Source organism: Citrus clementina, unplaced genomic scaffold (genome assembly GCF_000493195.1).
Source record: "Citrus clementina cultivar Clemenules unplaced genomic scaffold, Citrus_clementina_v1.0 scaffold_7, whole genome shotgun sequence".
Classification (NCBI taxonomy): Eukaryota; Viridiplantae; Streptophyta; class Magnoliopsida; order Sapindales; family Rutaceae; genus Citrus; species Citrus x clementina.
Window position 1 is genome coordinate 12209491 of NW_006262075.1, and position 19068 is coordinate 12228558.

At 34.8% G+C, this 19068-nt stretch overlaps 3 protein-coding genes and 1 non-coding gene across 4 annotated transcripts in view; 3 read left to right on the forward strand and 1 right to left on the reverse strand.

The window, feature by feature from the left end:
• LOC18036475 (probable disease resistance protein At5g63020) overlaps window positions 1-1004 on the forward strand; it is a 2955-nt gene extending 1951 nt beyond the window's left edge. The window contains 1 exon segment of the mRNA XM_006427317.2: window positions 1-1004. This exon segment is cut by the window's left edge and continues 9 nt beyond it. Within this exon segment, the coding sequence (XP_006427380.2) occupies window positions 1-903 (903 nt within the window). The 3' untranslated portion in view covers window positions 904-1004.
• Window positions 1005-6524: 5520 nt separating this feature from the next.
• Window positions 6525-9337, forward strand: LOC18036711 (probable disease resistance protein At5g63020). The gene has a single exon (XM_006427319.2). The coding sequence runs from the start codon at window positions 6600-6602 to the stop codon at window positions 9327-9329; it is 2730 nt and encodes a 909-aa protein (XP_006427382.2). The 5' UTR covers window positions 6525-6599; the 3' UTR covers window positions 9330-9337.
• Window positions 9338-10061: 724 nt separating this feature from the next.
• LOC112096919 lies at window positions 10062-14378 on the forward strand. The gene is made up of 5 exons (XM_024181143.1): window positions 10062-10065; window positions 12028-12683; window positions 12765-12950; window positions 13083-14072; window positions 14169-14378. The coding sequence occupies exons 1-5, from the start codon at window positions 10062-10064 to the stop codon at window positions 14376-14378; spliced, it is 2046 nt and encodes a 681-aa protein (XP_024036911.1).
• Window positions 12384-12490, reverse strand: LOC112097115. Its single transcript, XR_002904772.1, has one exon. It is a non-coding gene; the product is annotated as a small nucleolar RNA R71 (small nucleolar RNA).
• Window positions 14379-19068: the final 4690 nt, after the last annotated feature.

Genomic DNA, 19068 nt, shown 5'->3' on the forward strand with positions numbered 1-19068 from the left:
GAAGAGTTGAAGTTGTTGGTAAATCTGAAATGTTTGAATTTGAGGTGGACATTTGAGTTAAATAAAATTCCATGGCAACTAATATCAAAATTTTCAAGGTTACGTGTGTTGAGAATGTTCGCTACTGGCTTTGCACGTTTTGATGAAGCATCAGAAGACAGCGTTTTATTTGGTGGGGGTGAAGTTTTAGTACAGGAATTGGTCGGTCTGAAATATTTAGAGGTATTGGAGTTGACCTTGGGATGTCATCATGCTCTCCAAATTTTTTTGAGCTCAAATAAGTTAAAAAGTTGTATTCGATCTCTTCTCCTCCAGTTGGCCGGAGATACAACGTCGATTATTGATGCTACGGCTTTCGCAGATCTAAACCACCTCAATGAATTATGCATTGATAGGGCTAAGGAGTTGGAAGAATTGAAGATTGATTGTAAAGAAATAGTACAAAAAAGGCGGGAACCTTTTGTTTTCCGCAGCCCTCACCGTGTTACTATACATAGCTGCCAGAAGTTGAAAGATTTGACATTCCTCGTTTTTGCTCCAAACCTCAAGTCTCTCGATCTAGACCGTTGCGATGCTATGGAAGAAATAATCAGCGTCGGAAAATTTGCTGAGACTCCTGAGATGATGGGACATATAAGCCCTTTTGAAAATCTCCAAATGCTTGATTTAGAAGATTTGCCTCATTTGAAGAGCATCTTCTGGAAGCCATTGCCTTTCACTCATCTGAAAGAAATATCTGTGGGTTATTGCCGTAATCTTAAAATGCTTCCACTCGATTCCAACAGTGCAAAGGAGCGTAAATTTATTATTCGTGGAGAAGAAGACTGGTGGAACCGACTTCAATGGGAGGATGAAGCCACTCAAATTGCTTTTCGTTCCTGTTTCCAATCTCTTTTTGATTAACTCTTATACATTTTCTCGTCGTTTGCTTCATGCAAAAGACTACGTCTTTTGTTCTCTGTTTTTATTTCAGTTTCGTTTTGTCTCCTGCAAATCACAATTAAATGTTGAATTATATGGAAGTAATGCTTTATAAATTTGCCGGCACTGCCATTTATTTTTCCTCTTTTTTTTTTTGGGTCGAATTGATGCTCTGGCTTTTTTATTTTTTGTCATCGAATTTTGCTCTGTTTTTCAAATTGATGCTTGAATATGTGAATTCAATTAATGCTCACATAATTTTGTTTAGTTGCCGTAAAAGAATATAATTAGACTGAAATTCGCACTCCCAGAATGAATAGAATCACAACAGAGAAAATATTAAGTATGCTAGCCCTCTTTACAGAAAATCAAATGAAAATAAAATTTTTTGGATATTTGATTTTCTATGGTCTACTATATACACTTTATAAATTCTTCTGTTCTAAGGATAACCAAGTAGGGGATTGATGAAGGCTCCTTTTTGGGATTCTTCTTTTTCTAGGCTGCAATTAGGATATGTACATGATAGACAATCTTTTGTTGGTTTAGCATATCTTCGCTGATTTTGTCTTTTATTCCCCAATTTTATAATTACACACCATGAATGTTGGGTGATTGTATAGAAAATTTGTGTTATAACAAAAACATTGTGAAGGAGTTTCCGTGCTAATAGTTAGTGGCTTCTGTTTTATTGGTATTGATTGGGTAGATTTCGTGTTACAGTGATTCAATTTGTGTTCCAAACTTTGCTTTAATTTTCTGTTTTCCCCAACTATTTATGTCAAATTTAAATCCAGAAGCATGTACTGATTTTTTCTTTTTGTATTAATCTGTGAAGTTTACTTGGAATGGAAGTAACTGGGTCGGGTCTAATGGATTAAATTATGACATTGAGGGGAAGGCACTAAAAGGGTTTGCTTGACACATTTGGTTCTGTATTTACTCTGCAAGAAATAGCTTTTGCTTATTGCAATGCAGGGGGAAATCCCGATTTGGCTGGTGAATTTCTCTGCAACAAACAGGCAAACGCCTCAACCTCTTCTGTCCATACTTCTGCTGGGGAGGCAAGGGGTAAAGAGTCTTCAAAATCATCAAATAGTAACATCTCTGAGAATTCATTTTATGGAAATGGAAAATCTAGAGCTTCTAATACAAAATGGCATCTGGTATCAGGACGTACCGTTTCAAGTTTTCTTGGTAAAGATTATGTTAAACCTGCACAGCCAGCTAATGGCACTGTTCTGGCATCAAAGCCATTGAAGTTGGATCCAAGGGAGTTTCGCATTTCTGCACTTTCAGAGTAGAAACTAAACCAAAACAATCAAAGGATGACCATTTGCAGAAGGATATGGAAGATTTTCTGTTTAAATTGCTAGGAGAAGGGTTCCAGCTGTACAGGGATGTGATTCAGGAGGTTCATGGAAACGTCTTAAATATATTGATGCCAATTTAATACATATTGTCCTTTTCAATGTTCTTTCTTTCTTTCTCCTCTTTTTATTCTTCTTCTTCTTCTTTTTTCTTTTCGTGTGCATGTGATCACTAATTTGGTATTATTCTTAACTTGCAGATAGTTGTGGATATGATATGCAAAATATCTTCTTGATGCTGGCAGATTCACTTGATTCTTATTAGTTTGTTTAGTGGCAAGGCATATAACCTGTATTTCAAAGCCAAGTTGTGCTATTGATTATGTTAACTTTATTGTTAACATAAAGTGATATGGAGGACATAATCAATGTAGGAAAATTAGGTGAAGAGATGATGTCAAATCTTGAACCTCTTACAAAGCTCCAAGTTCTTTACTTGAAGAAGCTGCCAAATTTGAAGAGCGTCTACTGGAAGGCATTTCCATTCCCAGATGTATGCAGAATTTTTGTATTAATGCCCAGTTCTTAAGAAGCTGCCACTGGATTTTCAAAGGGCGGGCCAAGGTGAAATTCTTATCAAGGGAAAGGAAGATTGGTGGAAAGAACTTCAATGGGAGGATCAAGCAACTCAGAATGCATTGCTTCCATTTTTCAAATCAACTGACAAGTGATTGAAGGGGGCATCATCAACAGAGATGGAGAGATTCTGGAGCAGATCAACAGGGTTTGTATATGATCTTTGGTGGTTGCTTTCTTTTGTGATTTTTTTTTCTCATTTTTTTTCCTTCCTGTCATTTTATCATTTCTTTGTCTCTTTTTCTATTGCTGATGTTAGTGTATGCTTACTGTTGCTTGACAAAGTTTGCTTGCTTCTTGTTTATTAAATTTTTTATGGTCACAAAATATTACTTGTTCTATTTGAGAGTGATGTGAATCAATTTTCAATTATATATTTTGTGGTCAATGTGAATTCAATTTCATTTGTCTCCTGCAATTATGAAAAAAATGCAGAGTCATAATATGGAAAAGTCGACCGGCAAAAACTTTGTGAAAGCTTCGGAGTGAAACAGGGAATTCACTTACTACTAAGGACAATTGGTGGCGAGCTATTCCATTCATTTTATGTCCATACATCTATTTAATTATTGAAGATAAGTGGTCCATTTGTAAATTTCAGATTGTCCCTCTCTCTTGAAATAACGATATTTAAAATATTTCTTAAATTATTATAAATTTTAATTTACTCTGGATTTAAAATGGAACATGATGAAAATTTTTTTTTCTTCTTAATAAAATTGAAATAAATTGTGTTTGCAGTAGTTTGAAATATTTTAAAGATTATTATTTTATAAGGGAGTAATATGAAATGAAATTTACTTTTCATGCGTGAAATGTTGAAAAAGGACAAAGCAAGTGTCCCTGTTTTTATTTTATTTCAAAGTGGAGTCATCTCACGTACTTTAGCTCTTAACATTATAATTTTTCTGGTTACATTTTTATTATTATTTTTTTTTTTTACACATGCATGTGGGTTACTTTTCCGTAAGCTCCTTAATATATATTTAACACAAATCATGGAAGAGATGGGAGTATATCAAGATGATCAAAGCATGAAACAAAAATATTTAAGAAGTAAAACACTGAAAATGGAGAAGAGATGCAAGCAAAAGATATTCCAAAGAAAAGCAATCTATCCCCCTTTCGAGGGCAAACTTATCAGGTTTAAGAAAAGTACATGCTTTGGATTGGTAGTTGCAGCCTTGCAGGATAATTGTTTTTGCCACTATATTAGTTGGAGGAGTTGAACCCAGCGAAGAATGTTATGGAAGAGCAAAGGATTATGTAGCCTGAATGGATGTCTTGTTGAAAGATATCTCAGTGCATTAGTTCATCCTTGTCTGTCAATGTGTTTTTAATGGTTTTTCCAATTGTTTATTATTATAGATTGATTGTAAATTGATATGAATTTAATGTTGAAATATTTTCTCTTTAGTGGAATGAATTTAAAAGTGCAAAAGCTTATTGCACACAGAGAAATAAACATATATGCTTTATAGTATAACTTTAGCAATCGATTCTTTTACAGCTGGAAACAGAGATGGTGATTATCATAGGGGTGAAGAAAAGGACAAAAAATGTTAATGATTAACGAAATTTCTATGCAAATTGATTTTAGCAGGAAAAAAAGTGAGCTAAATGATCTTAATGTTCCACAAAAGCAAATCGTAATATTCCACAAGAAAAAGCAAGATCTTAATGTTCCACAAAAGCGTTATTTTTTTTTTGGTGAGCCACGTGGAGCTCAATTATCATTGTCTTTACTTTAAAAACGTTATTTTATTTTATTTTATTACAAATTAATGCTAAACAAGAAAAAGCAAGATATAATATTCCACAAAAGCAAATCGTAATATTCCACAGAGGAATAAGATCCACAAAAGCAAACAACTAGCTGGATTCTTTTACTGAATTACAAATTAAAGTGGAATCTTTTATTAAACAATAAATTAAAGTTCGAATATTTAAGTAGTAGTGCGTTAGATGATTAGGCTCTCTTATTAAAGGCAAGTATAAGGTAGTCCAGAATCGAACATCTCTATTGTCTAGTCATTTTTTTCAATTCTTCTTTTATTATTTTTCAGAATAGGTTTTGGTGATTACTATTGGGTTATTAGTCAGAGTTATTCTTATCTTCCGGGGCAGTTTCTGTTCATCGGAATTGTTAATTAAAAGAGTAATGATATAGTCACAAACTCTTGTATAAACTTATTTTGTACAAACTGATGTGGCATGATAAGATTAGTTGAATTAAATATCACTTAGGCCACATGATTTATTTTTATTATTTTATATTTTCATTCAACCAATGAATTAATGCCACGTCAGTTTGTACAAGAGTTTGTGGCTGTATCATTACTCTAATTAAAATTTTAGAACTCTTGTGGGAAGAATGTTTTTCTGTTATCTTTTTTACATTCTAATTTCAACAATAAGAAGGAGTCATTTTAGAATTCGGGTCTTGAATCGAATTTCAATGCATGAATTAATATTTTAAAAAAAAATTACTACACGCAGTTTAGGTTACAAACTATTTTTTGCAAAGTTGACTATGAAATTGGAGAAATTAAGTAATTTATAATGTTTGCAAAGGAAGAGACTAACATACTTCCAATTACACTATATCTCTATTATCATAATGTTAAGACTAAACTAACTTAAAATAAATTTTATTTGAAAAGTTATATCAAACACAGTCTAATTTTATTAACTTGAAGAGATAATAGTTATAGAAATGATTGTTCTAACTTAATTAGTACAAGTGGTATAAAGGTTAAGTGTGCACTAAATTTGTTTAAATTTTTTCCAGAATAACTAACAGAGGTCATTATTAGAATTATAATTACTAGTCTATTAGATAGAAAAAATTATATATATTGTTTTATATTTATTAAAAAAATTTAAAGTCAATCTTTTTAATTATTATTTAAAGGATATTATAATTTAAAAAAATTTAATGTCTTTATTAAAAATTTAAAAATTTACATGACCGTTCTATAAATATTTAAAGTGTAACTGTCATTTTCTCATGTATATATATATAAACCACGGTGGTGAAGCTTTATTTAATATTATTGATTTAAATAACAATATCGCAATTAAAAATGTAGAGAGAAGAAATTTTGGTGGGTATATTAGTCTTTTACAATTATCATGATTAGCCCTTCCTCTTGTAACGTTGGTCAGAAAAGTTTTAAAATGCCTTGATTTCTTTTACTTTTAACGTTAGCGGCCTTCCTTATATTTTATTACAAATTAGTCCTAACAAGAAAAAGCGAGATCATATTCCAAAAAAGCAAAAGTGACAAAAAAACCAGCTGTATTCTTTTATTAAACTACAATTTAAAATGATTTTAAAGTGGATTCTTTTGAATACAGGTGGGGTAGTCGAATAGTCTTTTTCAAATTCTTGTTTTATTATTTTTCAAAACTAGTTTTTGGTAATTACAATCGGGTCATTCATTAGTCATTATTCAGAGTTATTGTTATCTTCGGGGGCAGTGGGTAAAAGGCTAAATGATAATTACTAAGTGTTTTTCCTTCAAAAGTTAGTGGCTCGTGTTTTGCAAGTGTGTACGTGCGATGCTCTTTGTCTAAAGGCAATTACAGTGGGTCCCGAATCGGACGTGCCTAATAAATCTTTTAAAATTTTTTCTAATAAATATTCCTAAAATTTCTCTTCCACAGGCAATTACAGCAGCTTCAGTTAATCAAACTCAATCAATTTTCTTTCTTAACAAAATTCCAAAGATGTTTGGCTGTTTTCAGATCACATGCGATGGTGCTCTTTTCAATCGTTGCTTGGATTGCTTTCTGGGAAAAACAGTATACATACGTAACCTCCCAGATAATCTTGTTGCCTTGGAGACTGAATTGGGAAATCTAATCGCAGCAAAGAACGATGTGACGAGGAGGGTTGACAATGCTGAACGGCAACAAATGAGAAGGCTGGACCGAGTGCAACGATGGATTTCGAGAGTGGAAGTTGTTGAAACTGAAGCCGATGAATTGATAAGACATGGCTCTCGAGAAATTGAAAAATTATGTGTTGGAGGCTACTGTTCCAAGAACTGCATGTCAAGCTACAAGTTCGGAAAACAAGTGGCTAAAAAGCTACGGGATGTGCGGACTTTAATCAGTGAAGGAGTTTTTGAGGTGGTGGCTGACAGAGCTCCAGAGCCTGTAGCAGATGAAAGACCTACTGAGCCAACAATAGTAGGCTTGCAATCACAACTTGAACAAGTTTGGAGATGTCTTGTAGTAGAAGAATCAGTGGGAATCATTGGCCTATATGGTATGGGCGGTGTTGGTAAAACCACACTATTGACCCATATCAACAATAAATTTCTTGAGAATCCAATCAACTTTGATTGTGTGATTTGGGTTGTAGTTTCAAAAGACCTGCGACTTGAAAAAATTCAAGAAGATATTGGGAAAAAGATAGGTCTGTTTGATGATTCATGGAAGAGTAAAAGTGTAGAGGAGAAAGCTGTCGACATCTTCCGGAGTTTAAGAGAGAAGAGATTTGTATTGTTGTTAGATGATATATGGGAGCGGGTTGATTTAACAAAGGTGGGCGTTCCACTTCCCGGACCACAAAATACTACCTCAAAAGTCGTATTCACAACCCGTTCCATCGATGTTTGTGGCAGCATGGAAAGTCACAGGAAGTTCCCAGTAGCATGCTTATCAGAAGAGGATGCTTGGGAGCTGTTTCGAGAAAAAGTAGGGCAAGAAACTCTTGAGAGTCATCATGATATCGTTGAGCTAGCCCAAACTGTGGCCAGAGAGTGTGATGGTTTGCCACTCGCACTTCTTACTATTGGTCGAGCTATGGCCTGCAAAAGGACAGCAGAGGAGTGGAGACACGCAGTTGAAGTGCTAAGAAGATCAGCTTCTGAGTTTGCAGGTTTGGGAGAAAAGGTGTACTCTCTTTTAAAATTCAGCTATGATAGTTTGCAGAATGAGACGATTAAATCTTGTTTCTTATATTGTTGTTTATATCCCGAAGATTATGGAATTCTTAAATGGGACTTGATTGATTGTTGGATTGGTGAGGGATTCTTAGAGCAATCTGACAGGCTTAGTGCAGAATACCAAGGATACTACATTGTGGGCACTCTTGTTCAAGCATGTTTATTAGAAGAGTTAGAAGATGATAAAGTAAAAATGCATGACGTTATTCGTGATATGGCTCTATGGATAACCAGTGAAATTGAGAAGGAGAAGAGAAACTTTTTGGTTCGTGCAGGTGCTGGATTAAAAGAGGCACCGGCTGTTAAAGGATGGGAAAATGTGAGAAGATTGTCACTGATGCAAAACCAAATTGAAACTCTGTCAGAGGTTCCTACATGCCCTCATCTCCTCACTTTATTTCTTGACTTTAATCAGGAGTTGGAGATGATCGCGGATGGTTTCTTCCAATTTATGCCTTCTCTCAAAGTTTTGAAGATATCAAACTGTGGAAACATTTTTCAATTACCTGTTGGGATGTCAAAGTTGGGTTCACTAGAACTTCTTGATATTTCACATACCTTCATAAAAGAGTTACCAGAAGAGTTAAAGAAGTTGGTAAATCTGAAATGTTTGAATTTGAGGTGGACAAGGGAGTTAAATAAAATTCCACGGCAACTAATATCAAATTCTTCAAGGTTACGTGTGTTGAGAATGTTCGCTACTGGCTACATACGATTCGATGATGCACCAGAAGACGGCGTTTTATTTGGTGGGGGTGAAGTTTTGATACAGGAATTGCTCGGTTTGAAATATTTAGAGGTATTGGAGTTGACCTTGGGAAGTTATCATGCTCTCCAAATTCTTTTGAGCTCAAATAAGTTAAAAAGTTGTATTCGATCTCTTTACCTCGAGTTGACCGGAGATACAACGTCAATTATTGATGCTACGGCTTTCGCAGATCTAAACCACCTCAATGAATTATATATTAATAATGGTATTGAGTTGGAAGAATTGAAGATTGATTATACGCAGATAGTACGAAAAAGGCGGGAACCTTTTGTTTTCCGCAGCCTTCACCGTGTTACTGTTATGGATTGCCATAAATTGAAAGATGTGACATTCCTCGTTTTTGCTCCAAACCTCAAGTCTCTTACGCTATTCGATTGCGGTGCTATGGAAGAAATAATCAGCGTCGGAAAATTTGCTGAGACTCCTGAGATGATGGGACATATAAGCCCTTTTGAAAATCTCCAATTGCTTGATTTAGATAATTTGCCACATTTGAAGAGCATCTTCTGGAAGCCATTGCCTTTCACTCATCTCAAAAAAATGGTGGTGGTACAGAGGTGCGATCAGCTTGAAAAGCTTCCACTCGATTCCAACAGTGCAAAAGAGCGTAAATTTGTTATTCGTGGATACACAGGGTGGTGGAACCGACTTCAATGGGAGGATGAAGCCACTCAAATTGCTTTTCGTTCCTGTTTCCAACCAATGGGAGTACTGAGCGGTGGTCGCAAAATTTGATTTCTGGTGAGTGCGTTTGTCTTTTAAAAGAAGAATTTAAAAGAAATTTATTCTTGTCGTTTGTTTTCTTCTCTGTTTTTATTTCAGTTTCTCTCTCTCTTTGTCTTCTGCAAATCACAATTAAATGTTGAATTAATGGAATTAATGCTTCATAAATTTGCCGGCACTGCCATTACTTTTTTTTTTTTTAAATACAAATTGATACTTTATTTATATCTTCTTAGCGATTTAATTTCCTGTCAAAAGAGGAACGAGAAGAACATATGACTTAAACCAATGCTCGCATAAACTTGCTGTAAAAAGATATAATCTCACTGAAATGCACACGTCTAGAATGAATAGAATTAAAACAGAGAAAATATTAAGTATATTAGCCCTCTTTACCGAAAATGAAATGACAATAAATTTTTTGAAGTTTTGATTTTCTATGGTCAATTCCACCTTTTGCAATTTCTTCTGTTCTAACAAAAACCAATTTCTTTGTTCAAGTATTTTCGTTTGGGTATCAAGGATCTCTAATCAATAGCTGGAAGCAATTCAGAGGGCGCCGAGACCCGATCGGACCTAGGCCCAAGTTTGGTCTTAAAGCCTGGGCTTGAGCCTGACAATTAAATTAAAACATTAATTGATTTATTGATTGAATTGTCGTGCAATTGATTTATGGAGGATGAAAAATCAACATACTTGAAAATACACTAATCTTAGCATCATCGGTTAATAACTTTTAGATTTATGGGTAATCAATAGTTAAGATCAGTTGTCATTTATTTTTTGAAATGTCCATATTCAGTGTACATTTGAAAAAGACCCAATAATTTCTCATAAATTTCAATTAAAAATATTCAATTTGTTATTTCAGTTCTTTTATTTTTTATTTTTTCCAACATGAAAGCGACTTAATGTTACTAAATTGCTTTTATGGTCTTTGGATTTTCATGACCCAATAATTGGAACATAACAATTTTCTCAAGCGCTCTCCCGCAACATTTTATAATTGAAGCCGCTGGCCCGCCTGTGGTTCCAAACTTTTATCTTCCTCCTCCTTTAGATTAATGCGAGCAGCCTCCGTCCTTGACTAGTTGACTTCTTTTCTTCTTTTTTAATTAATTAATTAATTAATTCAGCCGCCCACCTTTCTTTTCCCAATGTCTTCTACTTTCGATTTCCTTTAATTTTTTCTTTATTTTTAAAATATGATTATAGTAATAATAAAAAATAAAAATAAAAATAAAAATGAGCATATTGTTAGAGTGCAATTTATGCACTAGTTTTGTATTGTTTACTTCCCTTAATATCGATGTTTTGCACTTAATAATAATGTTTTACTTGTGTTTTACTTTTGTAGGTGCAATTCTATTGATTGATGATAAAATTGAGCTAAAAGATGATGTTTAAGGAGGATTGTTCTCTTGGAAAAATTTCTGAGCGTCAGAAGAACTTTGTTGATAAGGCGTGGGCGCGTGCTGTCAACTGCGGACCTGCAGTTTTTAGTTTAACGTGTTTTGTATTTTTGGTTATTTTTGTAATTACGAATTTAATATTTCAGATATTAGTATTTTATTTTAAATAGAATTCTAAAAGAGAAGAGAGAGAGAGTATTTAAGAGAGGAATCTATTGTGAAAAAGGGGGGATTTTGGATTGAAGAAAAAGAAACCCTAGATCTAATTTTTCTCTTCTCTCTATGAAGAGCTAAACCTATTTTTCTGGTTGAAGGATAACGAAGCTTTGATTCATCACTACTGTGAGATCTTTCTTATGCTTTAATTGTTTTATTACTTTTTGGGTATTTGTTTATTCTCTGAATTAGTTTTATGATTATGTTTGTTAATTAGGTAATTGGCCACTATTTAATTATCAACTTAATCTATTATCAATTAAAGGATTCATCGTATGAAGAATTTAATGTTTGTGACAAATAACATAGCAGAGAGTTGTGTTGTGAGAATAAACAATCTAATTTAAATGAATCATCATATGTGTTGATTAGGATTTGGGTCTCTCTGGTTTTTCAGGCTGTCAATTGATTAAATTCTATGATCGTATCTAGGGTTGTCTATTGATTAGGGAAATAACCAACGGTCGTACCTTGGTTATCAACTAATTAAGGAGAGATTGGCTATTAGAGGGTCTCAGTAGCTATAACCGGTCTATTCATAAGTAATAATAATATATATTTGAATCAATGATCAGTAGTCGAATCAAGCTGAGTTAATTCCTTCAACCAGAGCTTTCTCCAATTTGAATTACAACTTTAATTTGCATTCTTGTTATTTTAATTTGATTTTTATTATTGTCAACAATTCCCCCATTTTACGTTTTACGTTTCAAAAGGATTTAAATAATTACCGATCTCTGTGGACACGACCCTGCTCAATCACTATACACAATTTATTTAGAGTAGGAATTTATTTTTGTTGGCTTCGACACCCATCAAATTTTGGCGCCGTTGCCGGGGATTGGTGTCATTTATTTAATCCTTTTTACGTTTTACTTGGTGTATGGTTCGTTCTTCTCGTACAGGTACACTTTCGTTTGATCCTGAAATTGAGAAGACAGCTCGCCAGCTGAGACAGCAGACTAAGCGAGCTAAGCAACGATCCTTGTCGCCTTTGCTTTCTGAAATAGATACAGTACCTGATTTAGTTGAATCATCTAGCGATTCAGAAGAACAAGTGATGGATAGATCTGCACCTGTAGAAAGAACTCTTAGAGAGTTAGCTGAACCAGACTTGAATCAACAACCACTCTGCATTCAATATGCAGATTTGGAGGTAAATTTTGAATTAAAGTCTGGTCTTATTCATTTATTACCCAAGTTTCATGGTTTTGCAGGTGAAGATCCTCATAAACATCTTAAGGAGTTTCATGTTGTGTGCTCAAGTATGAGGCCACAAGGCGTGACTGAAGAGCAGATTAAGCTGCGTGCTTTTCCGTTCTCTGTAGATGGGCTAGCTAAAGATTGGTTATACTACTTGCCTCCTGGATCGATTACAACGTGGAATGGTTTGAAGAAGCAGTTCCTTGAGAAGTACTTTCCTGCTTCAAGAGCTGCCAACATCAGAAAAGATATTTGTGGGATCAGACAACTTCCTGAGGAGACTTTGTATGAGTATTGGGAGCGATTCAAACAATTGTGTGCCAGCTGTCCTCAGCATCAGATTTCTGATCAACTTCTTATTCAATATTTTTACGAAGGACTGTCATTGATGGATAGGAGTATGATAGATGCTGCTAGTGGAGGCGTGTTGGTGAACAAGACCCCTACTCAAGCAAGGGAGTTGATCTCAAATATGGCTGCCAACGCACAACAATTTGGCAGCAGACAAGATGCCACTTCAAGAACGGTGAATGAGGTAAATATTTCTTCTGTTGAACAACGTTTAGATAAACTTACTTCTCTTGTGGAAAAGTTTGTTGTAGGTAATGTGCAACAGGTGAAGACTTGTGGCATTTGTTACAATATGGGTCATTCAACTGATATGTGTCCTACATTTCAAGAAGAACCCGCTGAACAAGCCAATGCAGTTGGAGGATTTCCAGGCATGCCTCAGAGGAGGTATGATCCTTATGCACAAACATACAATCCGGGATGGAAGGATCATCCCAACTTCAGCTATGAAGTTAGGCCGTCAGGATTCCCACAACAGTATCCACCAAGACAACCAACACCTCCACAGTCAAATTCTAAGTCAGGTATATCTCTTGAAGAAATTGTTAAATCACTTGCAACTAACACTCAACAATTTCAGCAGGCAACTACAGTAAGCATTCAGAACTTGGAGAACCAAATGAGTCAATTGGCGACTACAGTGAGCCGTCTGGAGTCTCAAGTATTAGGGAGATTGCCTTCACAATCTGAGGTGAATCCAAAGCAAAACGTTAGTGCTGTCATCGTTAGAAGTGGGACGGAGTTGCAAGAGCCTAGTAAGAAAGTGACAAAGCATGTAGAGGATGAGCTTGAGAAGAATGAATTGATGCCTAAATCTCAAGATGCACAACCCACCAGAGCGAAACCCCTACCTATTGTGATACCTCCTCCTTTTCCAAGCCGGTTTACAAAATCCAAGAAGGAGGAACAAGAGAAAGACATCCTTGAGACATTTCGCAAGGTTGAGGTAAATATTCCTTTATTAGATGCTATAAAACAAATACCTCGATATGCTAAAGTCCTTAAAGAACTGTGCACCTCCAAAAGAAAATTAAGAGGAGATGAAAAAGTTCACATGGGGGAGAATGTTTCAGCAGTTCTCCAAAAGAAACTACCTCCTAAGTGCAAGGATCCAGGTATGTTTACTATCCCTTGTAAAATTGGTAGTGTTAGAGTTGAAAAGGCTATGTTAGATCTAGGAGCTTCTATTAATGTCATGCCTCGTTCCATTTATTCATCTTTGAATGTTGGTCCATTAAAAGAAACTGGCGTGATAATTCAACTAGCTGATAGGTCTAATGCATATCCTGATGGGGTATTAGAAGATGTCTTAGTACAAGTTAATGAGTTGGTTTTTCCTGCTGATTTTTATGTACTTGATATGGAAGATGATAACTCCTCTAATTCTGTCCCAATTTTGCTAGGAAGGCCTTTTCTTAAGACTGCTAGGACTAAAATGGATGTACATAAAGGGACTCTCACTATGGAATTTGATGAAGAGGTTATAGAATTCAATATGAATGATGCCATGAAATATCCTAGTGAGGAACATTCAGTATTTTCTGTGGATGTTATTAACCCTATAGTGCAGGAAGTTTGTTACAAGGAAAAAACGAAGACATTTCATGATAGAATGATTTTGAGAAAAGAGTTCTCTGTTGGTCAAAAAGTTCTTCTTTTTCATTCTAAGCTTAAACTTTTTCCGGGTAAATTACGATCTTGCTGGGTTGGACCTTTTATTGTTACTAATGTTTTTCCTCATGGTGCAGTTGAGATTCGGAGTCCGACCTCTGAAAAAGTTTTTAAGGTTAACGGTCATCGCTTAAAACCTTTTTATGAAGGTTTTTCGGTAAATATTGTGGAGGATGTGGCTCTTGAGAGTCCCAATTATGGAGATTGATGCATAAATGTGTCTAGCCAAAGACATAAAACAAAGGCGCTTTTTGGGAGGCAACCCAAATGATTTGTTTATTTTGGTTTTTGTTATATCTTCTTTTAATTTTGATTCAAAAAAAAAAAGAAAAATTTTGCTTATTTTGGTCAGAAGAAAATTTTTGATAAGGCGTGCCCACGTCTTAGCTAATAAGTACTTCTGTAATTTTTAAAGTAACATAGTTTTAAGGCGTGCCCACGTACTTAATAGAAAAGTACTTTTGAAATTTAATGTGTTTGCTTATTTTGGTCAGAAGAAAATTTTTTATAAGGCGTGCCCACGTACTTATTAGAAAAGTACTTCTGAAATTTTTAGTGTCTCAAAGTGATTCATCACTAAAAAAAAAAAAAAAAAAAAAATTTTTTTCTTTTTTCTTTTTTCGTTCCTTTCTTTCTTTTTATTTTTTTATTTATTTAAAAAAAAAAACCAAAAATCGAAAATCACTGTTCACTATTCACTGTTCACAAAATCCCTAATTTTCCAGAACTTGTTTTCTTCTCCAGCCGCTTGCAGCACACCAGCAGCAAACCAGCCGGCCGGAAAACGCACCATCCCGTGAGCGCAGCACCAGCATCCCGTGTCTCGCAGCCCAGCAGCGCGCAACGAAGTCCCACCAGCGAAAGCAGCCGCGCGCAACGCAGCAAGCCCCAGCCATCACCATCGTGCGAAATCAGCAGCAACCGTGCATGCAACACATCCCGCGAAGCAGTAGCAGTAACGCCCCGCAACGCAGATCCTCAGCTCCAGCCCGCGCGCACAGCGCAAATCAATCCAGCAATCACCCTCGTGAAGCAGCAGCAGCAACGCCTCGCAACACAGCCACGCACCAGCATCCCGCACGCAACCAGCGATGTGCAACTAGCAACCAACATCCACAGCCCACGCATCAGCAGCAGCCGCGCGCAACGCAACGCAGCACCAGCATCCCGCGCGCAGCAAGCTCCAGCCATCACCATCGCGCAGCGCAGCAGTCCCAACGCGCGCGCGCAACACAATCAGTGCCATCCCGCGTCCATCAAGCAAGCTCCAGCCGAGCAGCAATCGCAACGCAACCAGCCTACGACCTGCATTCCAGGCGCGTGAATCGAAATCCGTGACAAGATGGAGCAGAATTTGGCCGCATACTTCAAGAGTGTGGGATTTATCCCACCATTCCCGCCAAACCCATAGACGTTATGAGGATCAAAGCTCACAATTCAGGGAAGTTTCTTTTTGCCCTTAATCTTTTATCCTTACGCTTTAATTTTTATGTGAGCTTTGATTATCTTACATTGGGGACAATGTAAGTTCTTGGTGTGGGGGAGGGATTTTTGCATTATTGATGTCTGGAATTATTGTTTTCACTCTACTCATCTATTTTCACTCTACTCATCCTTAAATGATTTTGGAGTTAGTATGCTTCATATATTATTATTCTTCTTTTCTTTTCTTTCTCACTACTTTTTTCCCATCTATCTCAAACTATTCATATCTATTTTTATTTTACCATACTCTTTCATCACTCACATTTTATCTTTCACTTTTCATATTACTACATACATCTTTCTCACTTCTTATCATTTTTACCTTTTCTTTTATATATCACTCATACTTTCTTCTCATTCTACACCACTATTGATGGTTGATTCATTTGAAGAGTGTACATGATTTGATGGCAAATTTACCAACTTTGTGAGGATTTGAGCCTATGAGCAACCACTTTGCTATAATATTTTTGTTATGTGAATATCAATCTTAGTTTGTTTATTCGAGAACTTGCTTTGTTATGCATGTTGAAGCCGCATTACGAGATTTTATGCATTAAAATGATAAGGGCAAACCCTTTTCCATTTTTCTATTCTCGCATTTTTTTTTCTCTACCCGAAGACCTTTATTTGCTATCTTTGTTTGAGCCTTAACCATTACCCATCTAATTTTCTCCGTCTACTTAACCATTTTTCTTCTTTTTGAGCCTCAATTTAAGGAGATTTTTGGACTCATTGTGTGGATATATTTTGTTGCTTTTTCTACCTTGTAATAAAGTTTCTCAATTAGATCAACAAGCATTATGCTTGAATTAAATTGTGCAAGGTTCATTTCCTTGTTTTGATTCAAAAAAAAAAACAAAACAAAAAAAAAGAAAAAGAAAAAAAAGAGGAAAAAGAAAAAAAAAGAAAAAAAAAGAAAAATCGAAAAAAAAGAAAAAAAATGTTTACATTCTTGGTGACTTGAGTAGAAATAAGCATTTTGATATCATAAGTTCATTCAATGAGTTCATTCTTCTCATTTTGATCTCTTTTTCTTTCGTAAACCTTTCTTTTTCATTCAACCTATTTAACCCCATTACAACCCTTTTAAGACCCTTAGATTTTTGCAATTTTATTCATGTTTTGTGGATTGAGATGTGATATATGAGCAAGCTTATGGTAATAGCATTCTTTGATTTGATTTGAGTGAATAAATGACACCCTAAACACTTTGAGTGCATAGAGTGAAGTTATTGAGAGGGCTATTACATCTTGTTGCACTTGAATTTTGAATGGATCTTCTTGGTGGTTGAATGTTCTTATTCTATCTTATGAGATTCTATGCTTTAAAATCCTTGTCTCTCGAATGTTGATCGACTTAATTTCTTGAGGTATGCTTGCTTAAAATTATTTTTGGATGAGTTGAGATGAGAATTGAGTGGAGATTTGGGATTAATCTTGAGTTATATGCTTGAGGACAAGCATCATCTTGGTGTGGGGGAATTTGTTAGAGTGCAATTTATGCACTAGTTTTGCATTGTTTACTTCCCTTAATATCGATGTTTTGCACTTAATAATAATGTTTTACTTGTGTTTTACTTTTGTAGGTGCAATTCTATTGATTGATGATAAAATTGAGCTAAAAGATGATGTTTAAGGAGGATTGTTCTCTTGGAGAAATTTCTGAGCGTCAGAAGAACTTTGTTGATAAGGCGTGGGCGCGTGCTGTCAACTGCGGACCTGCAGTTTTTAGTTTAACGTGTTTTGTATTTTTGGTTATTTTTGTAATTACGAATTTAATATTTCAGATATTAGTATTTTATTTTAAATAGAATTCTAAAAGAGAAGAGAGAGAGAGTATTTAAGAGAGGAATCTATTGTGAAAAAGGGGGGATTTTGGATTGAAGAAAAAGAAACCCTAGATCTAATTTTTCTCTTCTCTCTATGAAGAGCTAAACCTATTTTTCTGGTTGAAGGATAACGAAGCTTTGATTCATCACTACTGTGAGATCTTTCTTATGCTTTAATTGTTTTATTACTTTTTGGGTATTTGTTTATTCTCTGAATTAGTTTTATGATTATGTTTGTTAATTAGGTAATTGGCCACTATTTAATTATCAACTTAATCTATTGTCAATTAAAGGATTCATCGTATGAAGAATTTAATGTTTGTGACAAATAACATAGCAGAGAGTTGTGTTGTGAGAATAAACAATCTAATTTAAATGAATCATCATATGTGTTGATTAGGATTTGGGTCTCTCTGATTTTTCAGGCTGTCAATTGATTAAATCCTATGATCGTATCTAGGGTTGTCTATTGATTAGGGAAATATCCAACGGTCGTACTTTGGTTATCAACTAATTAAGGAGAGATTGGCTATTAGAGGGTCTCAGTAGGTATAACCGGTCTATTCATAAGTAATAATAATATATATTTGAATCAATGATCAGTAGTCGAATCAAGCTGAGTTAATTCCTTCAACCAGAGCTTTCTCCAATTTGAATTACAACTTTAATTTGCATTCTTGTTATTTTAATTTGATTTTTATTATTGTCAACAATTCCCCCATTTTACGTTTTACGTTTCAAAAGGATTTAAATAATTACCGATCTCTGTGGACACGACCCTGCTCAATCACTATACACAATTTATTTAGAGTAGGAATTTATTTTTGTTGGCTTCGACACCCATCACATATTAAAATATAATTTATCAGAAAACCAAGATAAAGAAATATTATAAGCACATCAATCAAAAAGTGAAAAAAAAAACAATTTTAATTTACATTAAATATAAACTTTTAGTGTTAATCAATTTTCTAAATAACTGAAATTATTTAAAAATAAAAATAAATTATTCTTCCCAAAAAAAAAAAAAAATTACACCCACTCACTGGGCTGTCTGTTAAGAGTCGCTTTAAGGACTGAAGTTGGTAACTTTTTGCAAGTAGTCTTAAGTTGAATGGCAGCCGCCCACGCTTTATGTTTGCTAGCCTAGACCTGATCGGGTCTAGGCCCAAGTTTAGTCTTAAAGTCCAGGCTTGAGCCCGAAAACTAAATTAAAAAATTAATTGATTTAATCGTTGTGTAATTGATTTATAGGGGATGAATCAGCAGCATCATCGGTTAATCGCTTTCAGATTTATGGTTAATCAATAGTTGAGAGTTGTTATCGCCCTGTATTTTCTTAATGTTTTTTTTCTCTCTTCCACAGCATCTTCTAGGAAAGTGCATCCATTACTAAAATTTAGTATTGTAAATAATAAACCAAGTATAAACATTAAATCTAAGAAATTGTATTGCATTTAATATTCAAGGGAGAAAAAGAACTATGGTGCATTTATTAACCAGTAATGAGAAAAGACTAGAATCAGAATATATTAGAATTATAATGAACCGTATTATGTGTTTATTTTATTTTAGACTCGA